General features: G+C 71.0%; 2 protein-coding genes across 2 annotated transcripts; both read right to left on the bottom strand.

Annotated features, from left to right (window-relative positions):
* Window positions 1-1,800: 1,800 nt before the first annotated feature.
* On the bottom strand, window positions 1,801-13,982 carry EHMT2 (euchromatic histone lysine methyltransferase 2). The gene is made up of 28 exons (XM_084647264.1): window positions 13,897-13,982; window positions 12,984-13,038; window positions 12,358-12,642; window positions 11,624-11,880; window positions 11,189-11,261; window positions 10,957-11,054; window positions 10,698-10,874; window positions 10,262-10,384; window positions 9,986-10,097; window positions 9,349-9,450; window positions 8,952-9,097; window positions 8,578-8,721; window positions 7,782-8,005; window positions 7,439-7,624; window positions 6,934-7,016; window positions 6,708-6,814; window positions 6,493-6,615; window positions 6,299-6,400; window positions 5,605-5,709; window positions 5,072-5,226; window positions 4,731-4,898; window positions 4,500-4,644; window positions 4,123-4,200; window positions 3,527-3,642; window positions 3,265-3,351; window positions 3,063-3,141; window positions 2,483-2,658; window positions 1,801-2,127 (listed from the first exon to the last, which is right to left on the bottom strand). The coding sequence occupies exons 1-28, from the start codon at window positions 13,918-13,920 to the stop codon at window positions 1,947-1,949; spliced, it is 3,711 nt and encodes a 1,236-aa protein (XP_084503390.1). The 5' UTR covers window positions 13,921-13,982; the 3' UTR covers window positions 1,801-1,946.
* Window positions 13,983-14,671: 689 nt separating this feature from the next.
* Window positions 14,672-16,621, bottom strand: ZBTB12 (zinc finger and BTB domain containing 12). Its single transcript, XM_084647162.1, is given in 3 exon segments — window positions 14,672-15,887; window positions 15,889-15,980; window positions 15,983-16,621. Coding segments are annotated over 3 exon segments (1,284 nt in total). The 5' UTR covers window positions 16,602-16,621; the 3' UTR covers window positions 14,672-15,314.
* Between the last annotated feature and the right edge of the window lie 2,023 nt (window positions 16,622-18,644).

The following is an 18,644-nucleotide window of genomic DNA, read 5'->3' as shown; positions in this document are numbered from 1 at the left end:
GGGGCGGTGATCGCACCCCCCCCACACAGAGCCCAGCAAGGGGCGGTGATCGCACCCCCCCCACACACAGAGCCCAGCAAGGGGCGGTGATCGCACCCCCCCCCACACACAGAGCCCAGCAAGGGGCGGTGATCGCACCCCCCCACACACACAGAGCCCAGCAAGGGGCGGTGATCGCACCCCCCCACACACAGAGCCCAGCAAGGGGCGGTGATCGCACCCCCCCCCCACAGAGCCCAGCAAGGGGCGGTGATCGCACCCCCCCCCCACAGAGCCCAGCAAGGGGCGGTGATCGCACCCCCCCCACACACAGAGCCCAGCAAGGGGCGGTGATCGCACCCCCCCCCCCACAGAGCCCAGCAAGGGGCGGTGATCGCACCCCCCCACACACAGAGCCCAGCAAGGGGCGGTGATCGCACCCCCCCCACACACAGAGCCCAGCAAGGGGCGGTGATCGCACCCCCCCCACACACAGAGCCCAGCAAGGGGCGGTGATCGCACCCCCCCCCCACAGAGCCCAGCAAGGGGCGGTGATCGCACCCCCCCCCCACAGAGCCCAGCAAGGGGCGGTGATCGCACCCCCCCCACACACAGAGCCCAGCAAGGGGCGGTGATCGCACCCCCCCCCCACAGAGCCCAGCAAGGGGCGGTGATCGCACACCCCCCCCCACAGAGCCCAGCAAGGGGCGGTGATCGCACCCCTCCACCCGGGAGAAACACACCGACACGCCCTGGCCGTGCTCCCGGCGTTTATTGGGTTCAGGCTCCCAGGACGTGACAGGTAAAAAGGGACCAAGCCCAGGGGGGGCTTTGGAGCCGCGGGGGGGGAGCCCCAGAGGCGCGGGGGGGGGGGGCTCCTGCATTTCCTGCAGCGCTGCCTTGCTGCAGCCAAGGGGTCACTGGCTGGCCCATCCTCTCTGGGGGGCCAGGGGGAGAACTGAGCCCGGGGGGAGCCCCAGGGACGGGGGCTCAGGGGCCAGTTGTGGCTGGCAGGGTCCGCCCGGGGGCTCAGGGGCCCAGGGGGGCAGGTTGGGGAGGGTCCCCCAGGGAGCACAGGGCCCAGGAATCTGGGTCCCCTCAGGGGTCCGGCCGGGGCAGGGTGGGGAGGGCCCCCCCGGGAGCACAGGGCCAGGAATCGGGGTCCCGGGCAGGGTGGGGAGGGCCCCCCGGGAGCACAGGGTCAGGAATCGGGGTCCCGGGCAGGGTGGGGAGGGCCCCCCGGGAGCACAGGGCCAGGAATCGGGGTCCCGGGCAGGGTGGGGAGGGCGCCCCCGGGAGCACAGGGCCAGGAATCGGGGTCCCGGGCAGGGTGGGGAGGGCGCCCCCGGGAGCACAGGGCCAGGAATCGGGGTCCCGGGCAGGGTGGGGAGGGCGCCCCCGGGAGCACAGGGCCAGGAATCGGGGTCCCGGGCAGGGTGGGGAGGGCGCCCCCGGGAGCACAGGGCCAGGAATCGGGGTCACGGGCAGGGTGGGGAGGGCCCCCCGGGAGCACAGGGCCAGGAATCGGGGTCCCGGGCAGGGTGGGGAGGGCCCCCCCGGGAGCACAGGGCCAGGAATCGGGGTCACGGGCAGGGTGGGGAGGGCCCCCCGGGAGCACAGGGCCAGGAATCGGGGTCCCGGGCAGGGTGGGGAGGGCCCCCCCGGGAGCACAGGGCCAGGAATCGGGGTCCCGGGCAGGGTGGGGAGGGCGCCCCCGGGAGCACAGGGCCAGGAATCGGGGTCCCGGGCAGGGTGGGGAGGGCCCCCCGGGAGCACAGGGCCAGGAATCGGGGTCCCGGGCAGGGTGGGGAGGGCCCCCCGGGAGCACAGGGCCAGGAATCGGGGTCCCGGGCAGGGTGGGGAGGGCCCCCCGGGAGCACAGGGCCCAGGAACGGGGGTCTCGGAGGCTCGGCCGGGGCGGGGTGCCCCCAGGCGGGCCGGGGCCAGGAGCGGGGTCCCCCGGGGGCTCAGGGGCCCAGCAGGGGCAGCCCCCCCATGTCGGGCAGCAGCTCGGGGTGGGCCTCGAGGCGGGCGAGGCGGCTCTGCTCCAGGGCGATGGCCTCCGCCGAGTGTTTGCATTTCTCCGCCCCGCACTGGCAGGTGAAGTATTTGCTCTTGATGTCCCAGAACCGGTCGCCGTAGTCGAACCTGGGGGGGCACCGGGGGGTCACGGGGGGGGCTCCGCCCCCCCCCCCAGCCGCTCCCACACGCCCTGCCCCCAGCCCGGTCCTGGGCCCCGCCCCCATCTCCTCACCCCACAGCCAGCCCCAGGCCCCGCCCCCCGCCGCAGGACCCGCAACCCGATCTCCGCACCCTGCCCCCCAGCCCGCCTTGGCCCCGCCCCCAGGCCCAGGCGCTGACCCCAGCTCCAGGACCCGCCCTCAGCTCCACACCCCACCAGCCCCAGGCCCCGCCCCCAGGCCCGCCCCCAGGCCCCAGGCCCCGCCCCCGGCTCCGCCCCCAGGCCCCAGGCCCCGCCCCCAGCCCCGCCCCCGGCGCTGACCCCAGCTCCTCGCCAGCGCGGATGTCGCGGCTGCTGAAGAAGGCGATGCGGGGGAAGCGCAGGTCCTGGTGCAGCATGAACACCCGCACCGGGATGATGTTGGGCTCGCACAGGTGGTTGATGAACCGGCTCACGTTGCCGTAGTAACGGGCATCGATGCAGTACACCTCTCCGTCCTGCGGGGGGAGGGGAGAGAACCCAGGAGTCCGGGCGCCCCGCTGTCCCCCTTAGCCCCCGCCCTGAGCCGGGAGAGAACCCAGGAGTCCGGGCCCCCCGCTGTCCCCCCTAGCCCCCGCCCCGAGCCGGGAGAGAACCCAGGAGTCCGGGCCCCCCGCTCTCATCCCTAGCCCCCGCCCCGAGCCGGGAGAGAACCCAGGAATCGGGGCGCCCCGCTCTCCCCCCTAGCCCCCGCCCCCTCCCCGAGCCGGGAGAGAACCCAGGAGTCCGGGCCCCCCGCTCTCCCCCCAAGCCCCCGCCCCCTCCCCGAGCCAGGAAAGAACCCAAAAATCTGGGCCCCCCGCTCTCATCCCTAGCCCCCGCCCCGAGCCGGGAAAGAACCCAGGCATCCAGGCCCCCTCACCTTGTTGTCCAGGTCGAAGAGATATGAATCATCTTCCCGTACATCGGCCTCCGCGTCTGAAATCAGCTCCCCCACGTACCTGTGGCAGAGAAGGGGGCAGAGGCGTCACGTCCTGGGTGAATCCCAGCCCTGCCCCCGCCCCAGCAGGTGCCCCCCCCGGAGGGAACAGGCCCAGTCCCCACCCCCGCCCCGGCTCACTCACTCGCAGATGAAGGTCCCTTGGGGGATGGTTTGAAGGGCTCGCACCCCCCAGCCCATCTTGGCCGTCCGGTACAGCTGCAGTCGGACCCTGCAGGGGAAGAAGCTTCTTGTTAACCTGTGGAACTCCCTGTCACATGACATCCCAGCCCACCAGTTCCAGTCCAGCAACCGTAACATTGATTCCTGTTAGCCTGGGGAACTCCCTGCTACTGGACTCTCAGGGAGAAGGAACGGTGGGTGATGCCCCCTCCCTGGGGACTCACTTGATTCCGCTCTGCACGACCCGGTTCTTGCAGTTCCTCCAGCAGGTGCACGCCTGGTTACACTCGAAGATGAGGGGCGGCTCGATCTTGTTGAATTCCTGGAGCAGGCGCCCATCCTGGGGGGAGGAGGGATCATAATCTCTGAATCGCTCCCAAATTCTGCCTCCCTCAGATGGGTTGGGGAAGGGGAGCGAAGCCATGGGAACTGGGGTCTGAATATTCATGTGGGTCTGAGGCAGCCCTGCAGCCTATGGGGGGGGAATCTGCCAGTTTCACCTGTAGGTGTGCAGGCTCCCCCCTCCCCTGACAGTTTCATGGCTCCCCCTACCATGTGTTGGCACAGCCAGCTTCTGGGCTTCCCCCACACCCAATGGGGAAGTTTCCAAGCTACCCCCATTCTTCTCTCATCTGAGAGTCAGTTTCTAAGCTTCCCCCTCCTACAAGCCCCATGGCTCTTTTGTCTGCCTCCAGGCTCCCCCCACCACATGTGCTCTTGTCAGTTTCCAGGCTCCCCACTGCCCCCATTGCTGTATTTGGTGTCTATCAGTCCCGATCCGAGGCGCAGTGTCCAGGCCCCCCCACGGCGGGCGTCTCACCTTGTCATACCAGCAGCGGATGCTGAGTTGGCCACACAGGCAGTTGCTGGAGGAGCAATCGTCCTGGCAGGTGCAGTGCTGGGGGAGCGGGGGGCAAAAAGGGGGGGGACACAGCTTAGCAGGGCCTGCCCCCACCGCGGTTGTCAGTTTCCAGACACCCCGCCCCACCCAGTTTGCACCTTCACTGGTTTCTCAGCTCCCCCGTTTCCCCTCCAAGCCACCAAAGGCCAGTTTCTAGACTCCACCCCCCAAAAACAATTCTGCAGTTGTCAGTTTCCAGGCTCCCCTCTCCCCAAAAAGGTTCTGCATTTGTCAGTTTCTAGGCTCCCCTCTCCCAGGGGGCGGCTCCGGGCGGCCAGGCGCCCCGGGGCGGCTACCTGCAGGTGTGTGATGTTGCGGTCGATGTTCATGGTGGAGGTCTCGCAGTTCTCCGAGATGTATTTGTAGTCGTCGGGACACGGCTCGTCGTCCACCGAGTTGACGCAGGGGATGGGCACGTTCTCGTAGCCGCGGGCCACGTCCCTGGGGGGCAGGAGGGGTGAGACCGGAGCCGGCCAGCAGGGAGCAGCCGCGCGCGCCCCCCCCCCGCCCCCCGGGCCCATCCCCACCTGCTGATGATGCGTTCGGTCCGCAGCGCCCGGTTGAGGATGCCCTGCCGGATCTTGCGGTTCAGCTGCAGGGCGAACCAGACCTCGGAGTTCTCCAGCGTCAGGTCCACGGGGCAGTCGCCCTCCTTGTTCCGCACCTCGGGGTCAGCCCCTCGCGACAGGAACAGCCTGGGCGGGAGGGGAGGGGGGGCAGATGGGAACCCCGGAGTCCTGGCCTCTGACCAGTAGCCCCCACTCCCCTTCCGGAGCCAGGAGCGGACCCAGGAGTCCTGGCTCCCCCCCCCCCCCCCCGGCTCTGACCAGTAGCCCCCTCTCCCCTCCTGAGCCGGGCGCCCGCTCACATGACGCAGTCGTGGAAGCTCTCGCGGGCGGCGATGTGCAGCGGCGTGTCCCCATGGCAGTTCACGGCGTGCAGGTCACACTGCGCGTTCAGCAGGACCTCGGCGATCTCGGCGCTGCCCGTGAAGGAGGCCCAGTGCAGGCAGATGTTCTCCTCCTGCGGGGGAGGGGTTACGGGGAGCCTTGAAACCGGCAAATCCCAGCTCCGCTCAGAAATGGGGGGGCTGGAAACCAGCAAACGCCCTGAGGGGAGCCAGAGATAGTGGCCAGCACCAGGGATGGAGCCAAGACACCAACACGCAGACAGGGCGGGGAGCCTGGAAACCGACAGAGACTTGGGGGGGAAGCCTGGAAACCTACACATGCAAAGACAGCGACAGGTACAGATTTGGGGAGCCGGGGGGGACGGACGGACGGACACTGAGAAGCCAAGACACTGATTCAGAAAAGGGAGCCGAGACCCCAGCAGCTGGGGGGGTGGCGGGGGGGGGGGGGGGCTGAGCCAGCTCCGGGGGAGCAAGAAACCGCCACTCACGTTGTCTGTCAGGGTGACGTCGGCGCCGCGGGTCAGCAGCATGCGGATCACCTCAATGTGCTTGTGCTCCGCGGCCCAGATGATGGGGGTCCAGCCGCCGTTATCCTGCCGGGGGGGCCACGGGGGAGAGGGGTCAGCGCTGCTGGCTGTGTGAGAGTGACTCCTGCTGCCCCCCGCCCCGCTGCCTGCAGCCCAGCCCCTAGCCCCGCCCCGACTGCCCGGGGAGAGCCCCCCGCTGCCCCCCGCCCCGCCCAGCCCCTAGCCCCGCCCTGGGGCCAGCCCTGACTGCCCGGGGAGAGCCCCCCGCCCCGCCCCGCAGCCCAGCCCCTAGCCCCGCCCCGACTGCCCGGGGAGAGCCCCCCGCTGCCCCCCGCCCAGCCCCTAGCCCCACCCTGAGGCCAGCCCTGACTGCCCAGGGAGAGCCCCCCGCTGCCCCCCGCCCCGCCCCACCGCCCAGCCCCTAGCCCCGCCCTGACTGCCCGGGGAGAGCCCCCCGCTGCTCCCTGTCCCGCCCCACCACCCAGCCCCTAGCCCCGCCCTGGGGCCAGCCCTGACTGCCCGGGGAGAGCCCCCTGCTGCCCCCCGCCCCGCCGCCCAGCTCCTAGCGCCGCCCTGGGGCAACGGGGCCAGCCCTCACTGTGACGGGGGGTGAGCTCCCCACACTGGGGGCCGGACGCCCGGGTCCCCGACTCACCTGGGCATTGACGTCCACCTGCCCCGTGGCCAGCAGCAGAGAGACCATGGCCAGGTTCCCGCACTTGGCCGCGTGATGGAGGCAGGTCGAACCATCCTCCTCCTGGGGGGGGACGGGGTGGGGGGAAGACTGTGTGGTGACTGGCAGACAGGTATCCCCCCGCCCCCCGGCCCCCCCCGTCGCCCCGCCCTGACCTTGCTGTAGACGCAGCCGCCCCGGCGGACGATGTAGCGCGCCGTCTCCACCTGGTTGCTCACCACGGCCTCCATGAGCGGCGTCCGCCGCGTCTTGTCCACCGCGTTGATGTTGGCACCAGCCTGGGGGGGCGGGGGGGGGAGTTTCAGAGCCAGGATCTGACCCCGCCCACTGCCAGACGCCCCCCGCCCCACCCCCGGGCCCCGCCCCCCACCTGCAGCAGCACGTGGCAGATCTCGAGGTACCCCTTCTGGGCGGCGGCATGCAGTGGGGTGCGCTTGCTTTGCTGGTCGCTCTGGAAGTTGGGGTCCAGGTTGTCCACTGGAGGGGGGAGGCAGAGAATCGGGGAACAGGATCAGAGCCAGGCGTGGGGTCACAGACCCAAATGCCCCCCCCATCACCCCACGGCCCCCCAACCCCTCCCCACAGCCCCCACTCACGCAGCATCAGCAGCACCTTCTGCAGCTCGCCCTGCTTGACGGACAGGTAGAGCTGGCGGGGGTGGAATCGCAGCTTCTTCCGCCTGGCGGAGCGAGGGGACGAGCCAGAGAGAGAGACGGGGTCAGCGGCAGGGCTGGTGGGGGATGCAGAGAGAAGGGGAGGCAAAGGGATGGCGCACGGGGGGGGGTGCGGTGGGATCACAGGTGTGTGGGGGAGGGAGTCCTGAGGGGCCAGAGGGAGGCAGACTGGGGATAAGTGGGTGCCGTGAGTCACAGCTGGACGATACCAGGGGGCAGAGAGAGGTGGCTGGGGAGGAAGGTGGAGGCCACAGGGAGGGTTGGGAGGGACCCACGGGGCACTGGACTCCAAGGAGCAGGACAACGTACTGCTGGGTGCCGTGGGATCAAGGTGGCTGGGGCGGAGACAGGTGTGTTGGTGGGTGCCGTGGGATCACAGAGAGCAAGAGGGTCATGGGAAAGGGGGGGGAGGGTCGGGGGGTCCCACCTCTCAGCCTCCTGCACGATCAGGGCCTTCTCGAGCTGCTCGCGGCCCGGCCCCGGGCCCAGCCCCAGCGGCGAGATGGCAGCGCCCGACGGCAGGGTCAGCACAGGGCCCCCGGAGCTGTCGATCCCGTCGGCCAGTGGGTCGGGGGGGACCAGGCGCCCCTCGCCCTTCCCTCGCATCCGGGCGCTGAACGGGAGAGGAGGGGGCAGCAGGGTGGGGGAGTCAGAGTCCGGGACACCCCCTCCGTGACGCGGCCCCCACGGTGCCCCCCACCCCCTCCCCAACACTGACGCAACGTGGGGGCTCCCCAACCCCCCCAGCACGCGCCCCCCCGGCGGCTCACCTGGGCTGGCTGGTGTCGGCGCGGCCGGGGGTGTCGGGGGGCTCCTGGCCAGGGGGCGGGGGGGCGGGGGCGGAGGTGTCGGCCCGGGCGATGGTGATTTCCTGGGCCTCAGAGGCGTCCTCGCCGCAGTGCGGGCAGAAAATCCGCCCGTTGAGCTGGGACACGCAGCCCTTGTGGAAGCGGTGGGTCACCCGCAGGTCGGGGTGGCACTCCAGGAAGGTGCCCTGTGGGGAGACGGGGCCCCTCACTCCCGACCCGCAGCCCCTGCAGCACCCCTCGCTGCTGACCGGCAGCCCCCCAGCTTCCCTCGCTCCCGACCCGCAGCCCCTGCAGCACCCCTCGCTGCTGACCCGCAGCCCCCCAGCTCCCTTCACTCCCGACCCACAGCCCCCCAGCTCCTCCGGCACCCCTCGCTCCCGACCCACAGCTCCCCTCGCTCCCGATCCGCAGCCCCCGAAGCCCGCAGCTCCCCTCGCTCCCGACCCGCAGCCCCCCAGCTCCCCTCGCTGCTGACCCGCAGCCCCCCAGCTCCCCTCGCTGCTGACCCGCAGCCCCCCAGCTCCCCTCGCTCCCGACCCACAGCCCCCCAGCTCCTCCGGCACCCCTCGCTCCCGACCCACAGCTCCCCTCGCTCCCGATCCGCAGCCCCCAAAGCCCGCAGCTCCCCTCGCTCCCGACCCGCAGCCCCCCAGCTCCCCTCGCTCCCGACCCGCAGCCCCCAAAGCCCGCAGCTCCCCTCGCTCCCGACCCGCAGCCCCCCAGCTCCCCTCGCTCCCGACCCGCAGCCCCCACTCACGGCCGTGCAGAAGTGCCCGCAGCCAGGGCAGCACTGGTGTTTCACCATCCGGGCACGATGGGACTCGCACAGAACCATGAGGGGCACCCGGCTGGACGGGCGCATGGTCTCCCGCTTCAGCACACTGCAGCTGCAGCCGCTCAGCTGGGGGGGAAATGGGTCGGGGGGGGTCAGCCCGGACACCGGGGTCCCGCCCCTCCCCAGAGTCCCACCCAGCTGCATCTCAGTGCAGGGCCAGGGTCCCCAGATACCCAGCCCCCCGTGTCCCACCCCACAGTCAGCCACAGCTCGGGGCAGGCAAGGCTCCCTTCCCATCCCAAACACTCCGTGGCCCCCGCACGCCGCCGGCCCCCCCGCCGGCCCCGCCCCCTCACCTCCCCGTCAGCGCTCTCGGTGGCCATGCAGTGGCTGCGTGCGGCCTCGCTGAGCCGCTCGATCTTGGGGGCCTCCATGCGGCAGGAGCAGAGGGGCAGCTCCTCGAAGCGCTCGGTCTCCAGCGAGCTCGTCTCGTTGGACACGCCTGGGGGGGGACCCCAGTGGGGCCGGTGAAGGGTTTCAGGTGAAACCAGAGATCAGTGGGGGAGGGGGGATTTGGGGGGATTCCGGCAGGGTTGGGGGGGGAAGGGGAGCGTTGAACCCAGCAGAGTTGGGGGGCCCCCAAGGTGGGAGGGGGGTGTGATTTGGGGGGCGGGGGGTGGAGAAGGGGAGAACACAGACCGGACACTGCGGGGGGGAAGCGGAGGGGGCGCCCATGGGGGGCCGGGGTCTCACCTGCATTGTTGGGGGACAGCGCCCCCTCACCCGGCAGCTCCAGGCACCCCAGCGGCACCTCCGTGTACTCGCTCTGCCCGGCCGCGGAGACCCCGTTGACACCTGGCCGAGAGGGGGAACGAGGGGGCCGGGGGCCAGGGAAGAGGGAGCGACAGAATCGGGGCATAAGGGAGATGTGGGCAATGAGCAGCAGCTGCTCCCCCTCCCCTGCCCCCCAGACGCCCCCCCATTCTCACACCAGGATCCCAGCCTTCCGATTACCCTCTTGCCCGGGTCACACTGACCCTCCCCCGGCACGCCATCTTCGCTGGCCCATTTCTCTGGCACCGTTTGGGGTAGAAATGAGCCGCCAGTGCTGGGAAGCCCAAAGTCCCGGCTTCGCGGCGGTACCGACCTGGCGGCCTGGCATCCAACCCCCGGAGAGGGGGTGGGCACCAAAACCACCGAGGAATCCCGGCTGGGGAGAAAACACAGCAGGTGGGCAGGAGCGTGGGAGAATATCTCCCAGACCGGGGAGGCTCCAGACACGGTTCCGAGACCCCCGCAAAGCCCAGACCCTCCTCTCTCTGCCGCCACGACCCGCTGGGCCCCACCCCACTTGGTTCCGGAGCCACGGGCCACCACACGCCCCCCTCACCTCGCCCATCCTTGGGCCGAGCCTCCTTCCTCTTGCGTTTTCGGGACGGTTTGACCCAGGGGCTGTCATTTTTCCAGCGCTTCTTGGCCTTGCGCTTGGTGCTGGATGCGCTCTGGGCAGGGGGGAGCGAGTTGGAGCCGGGGGGGGGGGGAGACACAGAATGATGGCGAGAGCAGGGGGGGCAAGGAACAAGAGAACAAAAAGGTCATGGGGGAAGAGAAGGAGGGTGAGTTCTACCACCACCCCTCCCCCATCCTGCCCCCCCCGGAGGCTCACCCTGTCCGACATGGTCCCGGATTCGTCGTCTTCTTCATCCTCTTCTTCATCCTCTTCCTCCTCCTCCTCTTCCTCCTCCTCCTCCTCCTCGCTCATTTGTTCCCCCACCCTGTCTGCCTCCGACTGGACAAGAGACGGACAAAGCTCAGCAGGGGGGGGCGGGAAGCAACCCAGGCATCTGGGCCTGGCTCTGACTGAGCCGGGATTCCCCTTCCCATCCCAAACACACTGTGCCCCACCCCAGAGTCAGCCGCAGCTCAGCACAGGGCCAGGGGTCCTCAGATAACCGGCCCCCGCACCCCACTCCAGAGTCAGCTGCATCTCAGCGCAGGGCCAGGGGTCCCCAGATAACCAGCCCTCGTGCCCCTCCCCAGAGGCAGCCGCATCTGAGCGCCAGGCGAGGGGTCCCCCCGTGCGCAGCCCCCCCATGCCCCACCTTGCTGTCCGAGTCACCGTGCTCATCCACGGAATAGCTGTCGTAGAAAAGGCTGAAGTCCTCGCCCACCTCGGTCTCCCACTCCTCCAGGGCCCCCCCCACACCCCGGGCCCCCGAGGGGTCCCCCAGGGGGCGGGAATCGCTGGGCGGAGCCGCCATTTCCTCCGTCACCGTGATCTGGGGAGGACAACAGGTCAGAGCCACCCTGAGCCCCGGAAGGGAGGGAGGGAGGGACCCAGGTGTCCGGGAGAGGCCATACCTCAGTGCTGGCCCGCGGGCTGGATCTGTGCAGGGAGGACGGGAGCCGCTTGTGAATCAAATCCGTCCCGTAGTCCAGCTTCGGCCGCTTGGCCGGCTCTGGGGGGAGAGGGAATGAAGGGGGGGGGCAGGAGAGAGATTCCCCCCCAGCTCTGCTGATGCCCCTCAATCCTGACCAGCAGCCCCCCAGCTTTGCCATGCCCCTCACTCCCGACCCGCAGCCCCCTGGATACCTGGCTCCTCGATGCTCCGCAGGTCGTCAGAGACTCGGAAATGCAGCATCTCGGAGACTCGCTTTTCGGGGACCTGGGGACAGGATTTTGGTGGGGAGTGGTGGTCAGACACGGCACTCAAACCTGGAACAACCCCTCCCTTAGGCGGTGATGGAACCCAGGCGTCCGGGACATTGTCCTTAGGGGAGGGGCCGCAGTAGCGGTGAGAGGATGGGGCCAGGCATCGGGGACGACACCCCGGGGGAGGGTTAGCCTGGGGTGTGGTGCGAGGGGACCCAGGCATCCAGGATGACACCCTGGGGGGGCGCTAACCCGGGGAGGGGCACGAGGGGACCCAGGCGTCCAGGACGACACCCGGGGGGGGGCGCTAACCCGGGGAGGGGCACGAGGGGACCCAGGCGTCCGGGACAACAGCCCTCCCCCGCCAGAACCCACCTGTCCATTGCTGGGCTTGGCCATGGTCTTGCGGGCCCGGTGGACCTTGGGCTTGGGGTCCGGGGGGGCGGTAGGCTGGGGATCCCCCGCGGGCCCCCCCTCCGGGGGCAGGCGGGCACCAGGCAGGCTGAGCAGCCGCATGGCCAGGCTCTGCACCGACGGGGGCGACTTGCTGGTGCCCGTCAGGGACATCTTGGCGCGGCTCGGCCCCCCCCCGGCCTTGCTGGGCGAGGAGGGGAGCGTCTTGCTGGCGTGGCCTGGGGGAGAGACGTGGTGCTCCTCACTCCCGACCCGCAGCCCCCCGGGGCCCCTCCTCCATGTCCTTCTGCCCCCCCCCCGGGCCCTTCACGCCCTCCCCAGAGCCTCCCCCGGGTCCCCCTTCCCTCCAGGGGCCCCTCACTCCCGACCCACAGCCCCCCGGGGCCCCTCCTCCATGTCCTTCTGCCCCCCCCCACCGGGCCCTTCACGCCCTCCCCAGAGCCTCCCCCGGGTCCCCCTTCCCTCCAGGGGCCCCTCACTCCCGACCCACAGCCCCCCGGGGCCCCTCCTCCATGTCCTTCTGCCCCCCCCCACCGGGCCCTTCACGCCCTCCCCAGAGCCTCCCCCGGGTACCCCTTCCCTCCAGGGGCCCCAGACTCCCGACCCGCAGCCAATCGCTCCCTCCCCGACCTGCAGCCCCCCGTCCCCTGCCCCACAAACCCACAGCCCCCCGGCCCGCAGCCCCCCCCACTCACCTGGCAATCCCTTGCTCCCCGAGCCGGTCGTGACCATCACGGTTGCCAGAGTCCCCTCCTCGTCGGGTGATCCTCCAGCCGCCTCCTTGGGGCCCCCAGACGCCTGGGTCCTCGCTGCCTCGTCCCCACTGTTTCCCGCTGCGGGGGGACTCTCCCCGCCCCCTCCCCTGCCGCTCTCCCCGTCCCGGGCCGGCATCCACTTCTCCTCCGGCCCCAGGGCCCTCAGCGGGGGCGGGGCCCCGGTGGGGAGGTCGCGGGGGGGCACCTGCCCCATGGCATGCTGAGCTGGGGGGCGGAGGGGATTGTCCATGTTTCAGCAGCCCCACGTTCGGCCGCAGGGCTGGTGTGGGGACCCGTCTGTCTTTAACCCGCCCCACGGGCCCCGGGCGCGCAGGGGACAGAGGGAAAAGGGGGCGTGAGGACGCCACGGGGGGCTGGCAGGGGGCGCGTTGGACGGTGTCACCGGGAGCCCGTAACGGGGCCGGTGGCGTTACCCCGGCTGGGCCCTCGCCCCGGGAGCCCCCAGCGCCCCCCCCCCCGGCTGGGGCGATATCCCCGCCCCACGATCCACCGCAGAGCCCAGTGCCGGGGGGCATGGGGGGGGCACTGCCCCTCCCCCCACTCACCTTTCTCCCCCGGCTCCTTCTCCGCCACCGGGGCCGCCCCCCTCGGCTCGTCCCGCTGCGGAGAGAGACGGGGTCAGAGGGTGCCCAGCGCCCCCCGCCGGCCCCCCACGGCCCGACCCCCACCAGCCCCCCGCCGACCGACCCCCAGCCGGCCCCCCACCCCGCACTGCCCCCCACGGCCCGACCCCCAGCCAGCCCCCCACCCCGCACTGCCCCCCACGGCCCGACCCCCTCCAGCCCCCCACCCCGCACTACCCGCCCGGCCCGACCCCCACCAGCCCCCCGCCGACCGACCCCCAGCCGGCCCCCCACCCCGCACTGCCCCCCACGGCCCAACCCCCACCAGCCCCCCACCCCGCACTACCCGCCCGGCCCGACCCCCTCCAGCCCCCACCCCGCACTGCCCCCCCCGCCGGCCCCCCCCGGCCCGACCCCCACCCGGCCCCCTGCCGACCGACCCCCACCCAGCCCCCCACCCCGCACTGCCCCCCACGGCCCGACCCCCACCCGGCCCCCTGCCGACCGACCCCCAGCCAGCCCCCCACCCCGCACTACCCGCCCGGCCCGACCCCCACCCGGCCCCCTGCCGACCGACCCCCAGCCGGCCCCCCACCCCGCACTACCCGCCCGGCCCGACCCCCACCCGGCCCCCTGCCGACCGACCCCCAGCCGGCCCCCCACCCCGCACTGCCCCCCACGGCCCAACCCCCACCAGCCCCCCACCCCGCACTGCCCCCCCGCCGGCCCCCCACGGCCCGACCCCCACCAGCGCCCCCCCCCGGGCTGTACCGGGTCTGTGCGGGGGGCCCGGGGAGTGATTCGCCCCCCCCCCATTAGCCGCTGTCTCATCAGAGACACCCGCCCCCCCTCCGGGCTGCGCCCGGACGCCTGGGTCCCTTCGCCCCTCCCCCACCTCGCCCGCTCCCGCCGCCTCCATGGCCCGGTCCCGGCAGGCGCGCGGCGGCAGCGCCCGGCAGTGACGTCACCCGCGGGGCGGGGGGATTTAAAAGGACCGCGGGCGGGGAGACCGAGACCCCGCCCCCAGCGCCCTAAGCCCCGCCCCCGGCGCCCTAAGCCCCGCCCCCACCTGGGGCCACTCCACCCCCCCCAGCGATCCCCATTGGTGTTTCCCTGGGAACGTCGGTCCCGCAACCCAGACCCGCCCCCCCCCCCCCAGCTTGGAGAGAACCCAGGAGTCCGGGCCCCCAGCCCCCCCTGCGCTCTAACCACCAGCCCCCAGCCTCCCCAACGTCCAGCTAGAGAACCCAGGAGTCCGGGCTCCCAGCCCCCCTCCCCTCCCCGAGCTTGGAGAGAACCCAGGAGTCCGGGCCCCCAGCTCCCCCTGCGCTCTAACCCCCAGCCCCCAGCCTCCCCCACGTCCAGCTAGAGAACCCAGGAGTCCGGGCCCCCAGCCCCCCCTGCGCTCTAACCACCAGCCCCCAGCCTCCCCAACGTCCAGCTAGAGAACCCAGGAGTCCGGGCCCCCAGCCCCCCTCCCCTCCCCGAGCTTGGAGAGAACCCAGGAGTCCGGGCCCCCAGCCTCCCCCACGTCCAGCTAGAGAACCCAGGAGTCTGGGCTCCCAGCCCAGCCCCCCACCCGCTCTAACCACTGCACCCCACTCCCAAATAAAACAGCTTGGACACTTCTTTCTTTTCTTTCCTTTTAATAAAAAAAAAGTTTTAAACAATCTAAAAACTGGTTGAAAGGACGTGGAGGGTGAGCCCCAGAGCCGGCGCCCCCCAGAGGGGGACAGCCCCACGCCCCATCAGCCAGCCCCCACCCCAGGGCCAGAGGGGAAAGGTCTGTGCCCCATCCCCGCCCCCGCCAGTCCCTCTCTAGTTCCTAGTGGCTAAATCTGCACTTGGCTAGCTGAAGGTTGCTAAACCCCTGTCTTGCCATCGGGGGAGACGGACAAAAACCTACTACTACCAGCTACTGCAGATGCCCCCTCCCGCCGCCGTAGGTCACCCGGCCCGGCATTTCGCTCTGCACATCCTGGGCTCCAATTCCCCTGCCGGGGACGTCCATTCTTTGGCTGCTGGGAAAACGCACCCGGCTCTGACCCGGTAGCTCCCCTCCTCTCCCCCTCCCCGAGCCGGAACCCGGGGTCCTGGCTCCCAGGCCCCCCTTGCTCTAACCACTACACCCCACTCCCCTCCCCGAGCCCGGGAGAGAACCCAGGCGTCCTGGCTCCCAGCCCCCCCCCTTGCTCTAACCACTACACCCCACTCCCCTCCCCGAGCCCGGGAGAGAACCCAGGCGTCCTGGCTCCCAGCCCCTCCCCCCCCCCCGGCTCTGACCGCCAGCCCCAGCTGCCCTCCCGGCGCCCGCTAGGGCAGCAGGACGTTGATCTCGGAGACGCTGGCCTCCAGCACGTTCTCGGCGGTGGTCTTGCCGTGCTGCTCCTTGAGGTGGCGGCGGATGGCGGGCTTGTGGGCGAAGCGCACGTCGCAGTAGGAGCAGCGGTAGGGGCGCTGGCCGCTGTGCAGGTTCATGTGGTCGTGGAGGGTGGACTTCTGGGTGAAGCTCTTGCCGCAGACGGCGCAGGAGTGGGACTTGACGCCCCGGTGGACGTTCATGTGCCGGTTGAGGTTGCTGCTGTGGTTGAACTGCTTGCCGCAGCGGGGGCACATGAAGATGAAGTGCTGGGCCCGCATGTGGAAGACCAGCTTCTCCACCCCCTGGAAGGCCTCCTCGCACTTGGCACAGCGGATGCTGCGCAGCGGGTGGGGGCCCGCCGGCCCCCCGCGCCCGGCCCCGGGGCGCCCGCCGGCCTCCTCCGCGTAGGTGCCCCCCGGGAAGATGAGCAGCCCCTCGCCCTCGGCGTCCTCGGCCAGGCTGTAGCAGGCCTTGACCACGCCCTGCGGGGCCGGCTCGGACGGCGCCGGCCCCTCGGCCACCGTGGAGTTCACCTGGGCCTCCTGCTGCTGCTCCTTGGCCCAGCCGGGGGGCGGGGACCCCTCCTTGGCCCAGGCCGCCTGCTGCTGCTGCTGCTTCTTCTGCCGCTGGGCCACCTCCAGGGCCGACTCCACCTTGACGATGCAGATGTCGGAGACGCCGTCGTCGTCCCCGTAGTCCTCTTCTTCCTCCTCGTCCTTGAGCTCCAGCTCCTCCAGCTTGGGGGGCCAGGCCGGGAGGCGGTGGCGGGCCCGCTCCTGGGGCGAGGGGCCGGCCGGCGCCCGGGGGGCCCCCCCCTTGGCCGGGGGGCCGCCCTCCTTGAGGCCGATCTGGGGCTGGATGAACTGGGAGAGGGCGTTGCGGCACTTCTCCACCACGTGCTCCATCTGCAGGTAGCTGGCGGCCGTCAGGTAGTTGACGATGTCGCGCACGGCGAACTCCAGGGCCCCGGTGTAGCAGGAGAGGAGCAGGTCGGCCACGATCTTGGCGCTGTGCATGAGGGAGACCTGCAGCTCGGAGGAGGGGTTCAGCAGGAACTGGTCGCGCAGGAACGGGGAGCAGGCCGCCAGGATCACCTTGTGGCCCCGGAACTTCAGGCTCTCGGCCACGATGGTCACGTCGCAGAAGCGCTCCTCCGAGCGCAGCTGGTTCATGTTCCGCAGCGTGGCCGCCTCGTGGCCCGGGAGCTGGAAGCGCAGCAGCTCCACGCCCGACGCCATGCCGGGGGGGCCGGGGGGGCCGGGGGGGGCCGGGGGGGTTGTGGGGCTGGAAGGGGCAGCCGGGGGGAGCTGTGGGGGCTGGAAGGGGCAGCCGGGGGGAGTTGTGGGGGCTGGAAGGGGCAGCCGGGGGGAGTTGTGGGGTGGAGGGGGAGCTGGAAAGGGGAGCAGGGGGCCTGGAAGGGGGGGCTGGAAGGGGGAGCTGAGGGGAGTTGTGGGGTGGAAGGGGGAGCTGGGGGGCTGGAAGGGGGAGCTGGGGGGGAGTTGGGGGGCTGGAAGGGGGAGCCGGGGGGCGACTGGAAGTGAGGCCGGGCTGGAGGCAGACAGGAAGGACAGGGTTAGCTGAGGCCGGACAGCCCCCGGGCACCCCCTTTCTCCCTGTCATGCTCCCGCTTTCGCCCCGATCACACCCTGCCGGCCCTGGCTGCCTTCCCCGCGCCCCACATCCGGGGGGAGGGGGGACCGAGGCAGGCACCCACCTGATCGGCTGCAAAGTGGCCCTGAACCCACCCTGGACAGAGCTCCCCCACTGCGCCCCTCCCCCACTGCACCCAACCTCTGCGCCGCGCCCCACCCCCATTACACCCACCCCCCTGCACCCCTCCCCCACTGCACCCAACCTTTGCGTCCCGCCCCACCCCCATTACACCCACCCCCCTGCACCCCTCCCCCACTGCACCCAACTTTTGCGTCCCGCCCCACCCCCATTACACCCACCCCCCTGCACCCCTCCCCCACTGCACCCAACCTTTGCGTCCCGCCCCACCCCCATTACACCCACCCCCCTGCACCCCTCCCCCATTGCACCCAACCTTTGCGTCCCGCCCCCCTTACACCCACCCCCTGCACCCCATTGTGCCCCTCCCCCTTTGCACCCAACCCCCTGCGCCCCATTGCACCCCTCCCCCACTACGCCCCTCCCCCATTCCACCCCCCCTGCGCCCCATTGTACCCCTCCCCCACTGCCCCCTCCCCCTTTACACCCGCCCCCCATTGCACCCCTCCCCATTCCCTGGGTGGCCCCCCCTCACCTGCAGGCGGCCGCGGGTCCCGGCCCCCCGGGGTTTCTGCCCCTCGCTTCGCTTTGGGGGGTTTGGGGGGTTTTCTATTTTTGCACAAGGAGCCAACTCCAGAGAAAGGGAATTAAAGGGGCCAGGCGAGGCGAGGGGCTCTTAAAGGGGCAGGACCCGGCGAGGGGATTATTGTCCGCCAGATGAAAAGTAAACGGGGAAGGTAGGAGAGAGGACAAGGGGGGGACAGGCAGCCCCACCACTCCGGTGCATCGTGGGATACGGGGATGCGTTGGGGAGGAGGCAGCCTCGCTGCATTGTGGGATACGGGGGGGAGGCGGACCCGGTGTGGGAGAGGGCAGAGGGGGAGGTGGCCTCAGTGCATAGTAGGATATGGGGGTGCGTGGGGGGGAGGCGGCCCCATGCATCGTGAGATATGGGGGGTTGGGGAGAGGCAGCCCCGGTGCATCATGGGATACAGGGGTGCGTGGAGGGACAAGGCCCCGGTGCGTCGTGGGATATAGGGGATTGTTGGGGGGAGACAGCCCCAGTGCATCATGAGATATGGGGGTGTGTGGGGTGAGGCAGCCCCAGTGCATCATGGGATACGGGGGTGTTTGGCAGGGCAAGGCTCTGGTGCATCGTGGGATACGGGGGGGACAAGGCCCCAGTGCATCGTGGGATATAGGGATTGTTGGGGGCGATGGCCCAGTGCATCCTGGAATATGGGGGATTGTTGGGGGGGGGAGATAACCCCAGTGCACACGGGGGTGTGTGGCAGGGCAAGGCTCTGGTGCATTGTGGGATACCGGGGTGCATTGGGCGGAGGTGGCCCTGGTACATCATGGGATATGGGGGTACGTGGGGGGCAGCCCCAGTGCATTCTGGGAGCTGGGGGCACTTGGGGATTTGGTGGCTACTTCTCCATCCAGGGGCCCCTTTAATTCTCCCTTTCGCGTCCTCCCCTTTAAGAACAGTGACGTCATCACGCGGCGCCAAGCACCACATGGGCGGGGGGGCGAGGGACATTTTTTAC

The sequence above is a fragment of the Lepidochelys olivacea genome (assembly GCF_965140295.1).
Source record: "Lepidochelys olivacea isolate rLepOli2 genome assembly, chromosome: 14".
NCBI lineage: Eukaryota > Metazoa > Chordata > Testudines > Cheloniidae > Lepidochelys > Lepidochelys olivacea.
Note: the sequence above shows the minus strand (reverse complement) of the source record. Positions and strands in the feature narration are given on the sequence as shown.